We start from the raw sequence: 9,876 nt of genomic DNA on the forward strand, positions 1-9,876 counted from the left end.
AAAACGATCTTCTAAACCACTGCTCCCACAACCTCCTTCTAGCCCCAGCTGAACTAGAATGTTTACTCTTTAAGCCAGAGACTTAACCCGTTTCTCACATATGTGATTCAATAGGAATCAAGAAACTTCTGGAAAGAACTCTGGAGATCCAAATGAAGATGCAAAAGAAAAAAAAAAAAGATCTATATGGAGAATGAAACTTTTGGAGAATTAATGAATTAACTATATGACCATAAATAATCATTTTAACTGAGGAATGAGATGAGCGTGAGGAGGAGTAAAGGTTAAGACTAGAGGCAAAGCTCCAAGAAAGAGGGAAAAAAAAGAGAAAGCCCAAGAAATACAGCCCTGGCTACGGGCAAGCGTCTAAAAGGTTCACACACCACCAGTGCACAACGAGTCCAAGAGAGCCCTCCGACGTTTTTTAAAGCACTGGCGGGAAAGAAAAACTTACACTAGCGGCGAACACATACGCAGAAAATTTACGAATGACCCCGGAAACATTTTATTTTGCGTAGGTATCTTGAGAATATTCTCCTGTGATTCGTTACTTGATCCGGAAGAAGAGATAACAAGCGTCACTTGCGATTGGATCCTATCATAAGGGCGGTGCTTTAGCGAGCCAGTCACTTTGGCAACCGGACGTGACGATACCGGAAGCCGCTAACGTAGCTTTGCCCGGCTGGCGGCTTCGGTGGGCGGGGTCGGCCGAGCTCGCCTGGCACGGTCTTCTCCACTGACCCGGCATTGCTAGGGGCGGTGCCATTAAGGCCACGCCTTCCGTCTTAACTCCGGATGGCTCCGGAGAGAAGTCTTAGGCTCGCGGGGGCGGAGACTCGGGCCGCTCCTCTCAGAGGCTAGGGCCCCAGCGGCGTCGTCAGCCGCCTTGATTCTTCCGGTTTCTGGTGGCTGCGTCGCCTCCTTCTGAAGGCTGGGAATACGCCCTCTCTAGCCCCTGCTGACTCCCTCGTTTCAGCTTCGAACCTGTCTTAGTTGCTCCGGGACACCTCCCGCCCAACATTCTTTCGCTCAGGTTCTCGCCCTTTGGAGGACCTCGGCCCCCCATTGCCCACTTTCCTGGATGTGCTGGTCCCTCCCACCCCTCTAAAATGTCCAATAACCTACAGAGGGTCTTCCTGAAACCCGCAGAGGAAAAGTCAGGCAACGCCTCGCAGTGGTAAGTACCGGTTTCGAATCTCCCTCGACACACCTGCCCCTCGCCCACCTCTTAGCAGGGTGCCCGGTCGGCCGTCGTTTCGGGACGCTCCGCGAGTCAGATGAGCTTGACCCCGCAGTGGGAGCGACTGCAGGGCTCGTCGCTGGGCCACTCAGAGCCCTCAGAGCGCGCTTCTCTTGGAAACGTAAAGCCTCTTCAGAGCCTGACGCAGGCAGCCTCCAGCGTCTCAAGTTTCGTAGGCGACAGAGTAGATCTCCACGGGAGAGGAAAATCAACATGGCCGACGCTCCTGTGTGACTAAAACCTTCTGGAAGATTCGCGCGCACTCGCAGAAAAACACGCAGCGCCCAGCACGGAATAGCAAGTGCAGCCCAGGTGGCGCTGTACCTTCAGTGAAAATAGCTATTATTTAAGAGAGTTAGTGAAAAAGGAAAGGAAAAATTTGTGTAGTAGATGAGCATATGAATTTAGAAACTGAAAAATTGATAGAGTGAGGGAATGGATTTTTTTTTTAATTTCAAATAATAGTTTTATATGCAAAGAAAGAAAAGTAGAGTAATTCTCATGTGAAATCGATCCTTTGGAACAGCGTGTTTGAAGCAGGTGTAATGAGAATGCCGTCTCTAATTGGATGTCTCTGTAGAGGAACTCTGACATAGGGAGATCCGGTATTTCTGAAAAAGGCTTAGTTGCACATTTACGGAATAGTTTATCACTGAGTCAGTACTTGTTTTTTTTTTAAGGTTATGTTAGTCAAGATGAAATAAAATAGGAACAAAACTGTAAGAGAAGATCGAATATTTTACGTTGTAGACTCGATGGTTAGTGGATGTATAATAAGTGGTGAAGAAAAACTTAATGGGTCTCTGCAGAAGGAAAATGTGAAGAAAGCATGGAAATTGAGATGTAAAATTCATGGAAGAGGATTTATGTTTGAAGAACATCAGGCTGCCCAAATTTAATCCTAGCTTTGACATTTACTGTTCGTGAAGCCAAGTGCCTTCTCTCCAGTCCCCTTTCCATTGACGAAGAATGCCTAGAGATATTTTAAGGATTAAAAGAATGAGTATATGTAAAATACTTAGTATAGGAAAAAAGAAAAGCAGTACTTACATGTTAGCTATTATTATTATGAGAATATGAGTTTATTTCTGTGCAAATTTTAGCCCAAGAAGTAGGTTTCTTTTAATTACAAGTAGATGCAAAACGGAATTGTAATAACGACCGAAAAAGCACGCACAATATTTTAAGAAGAAATGATCACCGAATGCGGTGAACCAAAACAATATTGAAGAACTGCCAAGAAAGAACCATTGCATTTCAAATCGTAAAAAGAGCCAGCTTGTGTGTACGTATAACGTTTGTTGGTTTACTTTTGGTGGAAGCTGCAGGGAGAGGCAGAGATAGTGCTCTGTATAGATAACGAAAAAGTAGAACTACTTTGTTCATTTCTTCTCCCTTCTTTTGGTATCTGGATATTTGATGACCTCTAACTCACCCTAACTTAACGCAATTTGTTTTAGGATTGCATTGTTTTTCAATATTAGAAATAAGATAGAATAAGGACTTAGCGTTTTTATTTATTGTGTACTTTAACTCTTTTATCCATTTTCTAAGCCTTTGGTTAGCTGTATTTGGCATTTTTAAAAACATTACAAATTGAATTATATTTTAGTTATGTTCATAAGTCATTGGAAGTTCATTAACTCTTTGGTTTATGCATTGTTTTCATCATCTTCTAATGCATTTATTTCTTCAAATCACTGAAGTTTGACATCACATGTTTGGAACATTTACCAGATGCTTTTCTGAAGCTATTTGACTCTTATTTTGGTTATTGCTTGCATATTTGATTCTGTTCTGTTTTGTAAGTAACAATCTGCAGGACGTACAAGTATAACTTAAAAATCATTTGATTAATGTCAGCTCTTTAATTTATTGGAAGGTTGGTTTCCTTATTTTTCTGATCATTTTGATGGTACTAAATCATTTTCATAAACTTAAAATGCGTATATAATTTTATTTTCTGTAGATGCTTGGATTTTTCTTAAGTTACTGCTGCTTTCTTTTTATAAAGTTCATTATTGCTTTGCAGAATGTTTATTGTTTAACATATCTTTAATCAGGGCATAAAGTAATAAGAATCAAACTTAATCTTAGAGTACAAAGGAAAAATCTGGAAGATACTTGTGATGGTAGGCATTCAGTTTATTTAAATTGGGGCTTTATTTACAAAGAGCCTTGCATCAGAAACCAGGGATGTACTGTATGGTGACTAACATAATGTAATAAAAAAACATTAAAAAAAAAAAGAGCAAAGCAGGAGTTAGAATGGTATAGTAGAAAGAAGGTAAGCTTTGGAGTTAAAGCAATCTAGGTTCATATAGTAGTTTACCATTATTATCCGTATATTTCAAACATTTGGTTAAAAAACATTCACTGTGTGCCTCCATGGTAGACTGTACTAAATGGAGAGACTGACTAAAGAAGGGTATATGAACCATGCCCATGAAAAATCTTATAGTCAAGGGGGAGGTGATGTAAAACACTTTTAAATAGTGTTATGCCCAGGATGCTGTGAGAGCATAGAGGAAGGAAAATGTAGGAAAGGTTTCTGAGTTCAGGAATGTAAGTGTCAGCTATTCAATTAAAGATGAATGCAGGCTATGCCCAAAGAGGGAACTGGTAAGTAAAGCACCAGTATGACTTATTACCAGGAGTCAGTATTTTTGTTTGATTCTGTACTACAAGCAGGATAAATAGATAGTTCTTAAGGGTTTGGTTTGCTCTGCTGGAGAGATTAGACTTCATCTACTGGGGGTCATTCAGAGGATTTTAAGAAAAGGTTGTCATGTTCCTGTGTGGATTTTAGATAACTGATGGCAGTGTGGATTTGGGAGTAAGGGATCAGGCATATAAAGATTTTATTTAAGTTGTCCTTTCAGAGATTTTGAGGGCCTGAACTGGCTGATGTAGTGTAAGGGTTGGATTCAAAGAAATACAGAAGGGAAAATAGGCAGATTTTGTCAGTGAATTAGCATGAAGAAAAGGGGATGGATTATAATGCCAGTTTTCTGGATAGATATTCTGTATAGATATTGGTAAATTAATTGAGATGAGGCAATCACACCAAACAAAAAATAATTGGAGAGGTATTTGAATTTGAAACTCAGGCAGGGTCAGAGCTGAAAATAGAGACTTAAGTCATCACCGTAGAGGTATTATAATAAAAGCCTGTGATGATATGTCTCACAATAATGAGAATTAGGATGTGACTGGCAACTGGCTTCTGTCTGCACTTAATCCTTTGTTCTTAAATTGGGAGCTAAAATGAGTGTCCTCACCAGTGGGCTTGGTTTGGTTTATGCTAAAGTAAATTCAAGAAAGTGGATGGGATTGTCGAAGAGAGCATGTAATTCTGAATAAGTTATTTAGTATTACTGAATCTCCAGCTATAAAATCATAATGGCAGTACCCACATTGCTGAGCTGTTTATCCGAATTAGAGTTAATGACAACTATTTAAAATAATGTATCTATTATATATACAATTATGTATATATATTATTGTATGTTATTACATTATGTATATTGTGTATGAACATAATGTTAAATCATAGATAGATGGAAAAAAGTTTGTCTAGCAGTTGAAAAAAATATGTTTTGCAAAAATATCTGCAAAATGTTCATTAGCCTGAGAAATTTTTATCATTCTGTTTCTTATATGTGAATGTTTTATGTCAATATTAGAATAATTTAAAATGTCAAAAGTTATGTAAGTATGTTTAAGGTACTTTTTATTAAAGTTCTCATACCTTTTTATTCAGGTTCTTACATTGTCAAAAAAACTACCTGATTCATTTACTTATTCTTGGACACCAATTGTATATTTTAATGGAATATGATAACTAGCATATATTGGGAATTTAGCATAACTCCAGTCAGTTTTTTTCATTTACTTCTCATAGCAAGTCTTACTGTCCTCATTTTGCAAATGAAACATGCAAAGAAGTTAAGTAAACTTACTCAAATTAATTAACAATTGGAAGAGCCAAGATTAGAAGCCTGTGAACTTTCTAATGTATTCTTTTCACTTTTTTTTTTTTTAAGTCTTAAACTGTTATTGTGTTTGCAGTATAGTTCTCAGTTCAAACACCAACTGGTTTAAAGTAACTAGCACGTTGATGATTTTTCTAAATTTTTAAGTAACCAAACCAGAGCCTGGGATGCAGAATCTGATTCTAATTTTAGTTCTAACATTAGCTAGCCGAATATGTCTTTTAAGAAACAGAATCCTCATAAGGTTTTAGTTATAGTTACTCTCTTAAATGGAAGGTCTTTTCTAGATGCGAAAAAAAAAGATATTAATTGAAGAAGTGTGAATTCCACCCTGATTTATTATTTCTCTCCTTAGCATTCTACATTCCAGTTTAAATTTTAGAACTCATTCCATTTGCTAGTAGGAAATCATGGTGGTGTGTCTTGGTTTGGTTTGGTTTTTTAATGATGACTTGTAGGTGGAGTTAATTCAGCTAACATTGTTTACAATGTGCCAGTTGCTGTATTAGGTGTAGAGGATATACATATGAATTAGATAACCTACCCTTAAGGAACTTATGGTCTCTGGTAGATTATGTGAATCTCTATTGATATACTGACACAGAAGAAGCTGTATTTTCCTTCATTTTTTTGGAGGGGAAAGGAAGAGAAGAGAGAAAGAATCAATGATTAGACTTGAAAATAGTTTGTGCAATGTAAATGTTTTCTGTAAAGCAAAAACACAGAGGCCATATAATGAAGTATGTGAATGAAGTATCAGAAGCCTGTGTCCTTTGTTTAAAAACCATACCAATTAACCCTGTGTATTCCCATATGCAAATAAGTATAAAAGCATGATAAAAAGTCTGCTCTGTTGACGCTTCTAATCTGTGAGCCAGATGTTATTGACAGATTCATTGACAAAAGTATGTAAATAAACAAAAGGAGACTAAAGAAAAGGTATTGAGATAGTTCCGTTAAAGTGGAGATTTGAAAGAGCTTATATAAGTTTTTTGAGGGCGTACTATACTTGGTATTGGGAGAAAAATTACAAAGTAACTGATAGAGTCTCTGTAAGAAAAACAAAATTTTTCTTATTTTTTAGAAGACATTATATAGAAGGTATTATATAACTCCTAGCATTAGTGGCACCAGTGGGAGTCCTTTAGGGGATTTTAAGTTGGAAGAAAATAATGTGAGTTTGAGGGACTTGCAAATATTTATGGAGAAGATGGAGTTGATTCTCAATTTATAGCTATGTTTTAAATTGTTGGAGAAGAGAAAAAATAACCTGAAGAATACTTGGAGTAAATAATGTACTTGGGATAATCAAGAATAGTAAAGAGACCTTTCTGGGAAGATCAGAGATCTTAAGTTGAGAAGTTATAGATGGTACTGTTGTAGGGATTGGTTGGGTCTAGATTTTAGATGATTTTCAAGTCAAGCTGAATTGGCAATGATGAATCATTGGAACTTTGAGAAAGGAGGTAACGGGATGAAAACAATGATTTAATCTGCCAGAGATGCATTATAATAGTTGCTGAAATCAGAAAAACTAGTTTAAAAGTCAAGCGAAATATAGGGGTGAGATAATGAGGACTAGACACAAGGTGTTGCAGGTCTGATCTAGGTAGTAGAAGTGGCAGTGGTGAAAGAGAAGAATGAGTAAGAACTGTAAAAAGGAAAAAAACTTTACAGACTCTGATTCATTCACTATGCGTTTATTGAATGTTTACCCTTTGTAAGCATCTATACAAGATGCTTTGGGTGAATCAAAGGTAAATAAGAAGGGTGCTAAAGGTAAGTCAGAGATGAATAGGTGATTTAAAACCTAATTGACTTGGGAAATAGTAGTGCTGACTTATGACTGGATGACTGGATGGTAGGATTAGAGTACTAGTTTTCAGTAGAGAGTAATTTTAACTTTAAAGTCGTGGTTTAAAAAAAAAATCATAGGGTGCCTGGGTGGCTCAGTCGTTAAGTGTCTGCCTTCATCTCAGGGCGTGATCCCAGAGTCCTGGGATCGAGCCCCACGTCAGGCTCCTCTGCTGGGAGCCTGCTTCTTCCTCTCCCACTCCCCCTGCTTGTGTTCCCTCTCTCGCTGGCTGTCTCTCTCTCTATCAAATAAACAAATAAAATCTTAAAAAAAAAAAAGTCATGGTATTAAACGTGAAAATGGTGAAACAACACAAATATGGAATTGAGGTCAATATTAGGGAACAGGAATAAAGGATTTAACTGTGGGAGTCATTATTGCAAAGGAAATCATTGAAGCAATTGACGCAATAGTGGAAATAGTTGGTACAATCTTTAAGGAAGAATGTCTTGAAGGAGAAACAGTCTCAAGAGTTGTGCTTTGGGGAACAGTCATAGTTGGATACTTAAAATGCAGAAAATGAAGAAGAAAAGAAACAATAAGAAAAACAAGCTAATTGCCCAATGGAAATCATATTTGGTAGAGGTTCACAATGCGCAGTTAGCTAGCAATGTCCGTTTAGGTAGGGAGCACTTAGACAATGAGGATAAAGACAGATTTAACTGTGAGAACAATATTTGATTATCTTTGAGAATGAGATATAGTAGAATAATGGGAAAGAAAATAGACTGCAAAAGAGAGTGAATTTCTAGACAACTTTCTGGCATATCAGTGACAGGAAGTTGGTAGGTGGTCTTAATTGATTTCCGTGGGCATCATCTTCCAACTTCCTGCCACTGCATTTGGAACATAGGTCATAATCATCTCTCTAATCCTATGTGACTTTAGCATCTATATGGATAATTTCTGTCATCTAGTCTTTCAGTACAAAGTTCTTTTTCTCTGGTGGTCTTATTCTTCATTATGTCGCCATCCATCCACTTCTGTAATTCTTATTGTCAGATGCAGTTGCTGCATCTATGAAATTCTTGATTCAGGCATTCTCTTTTCTAAACACCAGTTGCAGTATTTCTAGCTTACTTGTTTAAATACCCCACTCTGACTGTTTTTTAACTTTATCTGGCCCTCCAGTCCAATAATCCCTTTATTTTCTGCTTATACCATTGCCTTTTGTGTTCTCATTTTCTTCTCCTCCTGTTTAGATTCTATATTTCATCATTTTAATAATTTTTACCAATATCCTAAGCTCTTTTGTTCCTCTTTGATTTTTTTGCACCATTCTTCTGAAGCCACTTCAACCCTGGATGAACTCAGGGACTTGCTTTTACTTTGCTTATACCTGGTGTAAGAAAGAAAATCACAAAAGCACAGATTGGTCTCACTATAAAATCATAATCACTACCCATATCCTTGGGCCATCGGCGTTGTCTGATGACTCTAATATTTTCTGAAGTGAACTTATTCTCTCCCAGACTGCTTCAGATCGTTTTGATTCTCCTCAAATTTCTGTTTTTGCTCCTATTCTTAGCAGATGACATTATGTCCTTTTCACAGGAAAATTAAAGCCATTAGATCAGAATTACCTCAACCTTCTGCCTTGTCAATTTTTGCCATTCTAACTGGCTTAAGGTGGTATCTCAATGTGGTTTTGATTTGAATTTCCCTGATGGCTAATGATTTTGAACATTTTTTCGTGTGTGTTAGCCATTTGTATGTCTTCATTGGAAAAGTGTCTGTTCATATCTTCTGCCCATTTTTTGATTTGTTTGTTTCTTGTGTATTGAGTTTGAGAAGTTCTTTGTAGATCTTGGATAGCAGTCTTTTATCTGTAGTGCCATTTGCAAATATCTTCTCCCATTCTGTGGGCTGCCTCTTAGTTTTTTTGGCTGTTTCCTTGGCTGTGCAGAAGCTTTTTATCTTGATGAAGTCCTACAAGTTCATTTTTTCTTTTGTTTCTCTTGCCTCTGGAGATGTGTCATGAAAAAGGTTGCTTTGGCCGATGTCATAGAGGTTGCTGCCTATGTTCTCTAGGATTTTGATGGATTCCTGTCTCACATCGAGGTCTTTCATCCATTTGGAGTTTATCTTTGTGTGTGGTGTGAGAGAGTGGTCAGGTTTCATTCTTTTGCATATAGCTGTCCAATTTTCCCAGCACCATTCATTGAAGAGACTGTCTTTTTTCCACCTGATGTTTTTTCCACTGGATGTTTTTTCCTGCTTTGTCAAAGATTAGTTGCCCAAAGAGCCGAGGGGCCATTTCTGGGTTTTCTATTCTGTTCCATTGGTCTATGTGTCTGTTTTTGTGCCAGTACCATGCTGTCTTTCTGATCACAGCTTTGTTGTACATCTTGAAGTCCTGCAATGTGATGCCCCCAGCTTTGTTTTTCCTTTTCAACAATTCCTTGGTGATTCGGGGCCTTTTTGTTTGTTGGAGAGTATGTGGAGAAAGGGGATCCCTCCTATATTGTTGGTGGGAATGCAAGTTGGTACAGCCACTCTGGAAAACAGTGTGGAGGTCCCTTAAAAAGTTAAAAATTGAGCTACCCTGTGATCCAGCAATTGCACTACTGGGTATTTACCCCAAAGATACAGACATAGTGAAGAGAAGGGCCAGATGCACCCAGTGTTCATAGCAGCATTGTCCACAATAGCTAAATTGTGGAAGGAGCTGAGATGCCCTTCAACAGATGACTGGATTAAGAAGATGTGGTCCATATATACAATGGAATATTACTCAGCTATCAAAAAGAACATTTTCTCAACATTTGCTGCAACATGACGGCACT

The 9,876-nt window shown here is 37.8% G+C and overlaps 1 protein-coding gene across 2 annotated transcripts in view; it reads left to right on the forward strand.

The window, feature by feature from the left end:
* The first annotated feature begins 467 nt into the window (after window positions 1-467).
* Window positions 468-9,876, forward strand: part of LRIF1 (ligand dependent nuclear receptor interacting factor 1) — a 17,878-nt gene continuing 8,469 nt past the window's right edge. Inside the window, exon 1 of one of the 2 annotated variants that reach the window (XM_008704049.2) lies at window positions 468-1,177. In XM_008704049.2, the coding sequence (XP_008702271.1) occupies window positions 1,110-1,177 (68 nt within the window). In that variant the 5' untranslated portion in view covers window positions 468-1,109. The remainder of the gene's footprint in view (window positions 1,178-9,876) is intronic. The other variant, XM_008704050.2, reaches the window with a different exon arrangement.

The sequence above is a fragment of the Ursus maritimus genome, unplaced genomic scaffold (genome assembly GCF_017311325.1).
Source record: "Ursus maritimus isolate PB19 unplaced genomic scaffold, ASM1731132v1 scaffold_12, whole genome shotgun sequence".
NCBI lineage: Eukaryota > Metazoa > Chordata > Mammalia > Carnivora > Ursidae > Ursus > Ursus maritimus.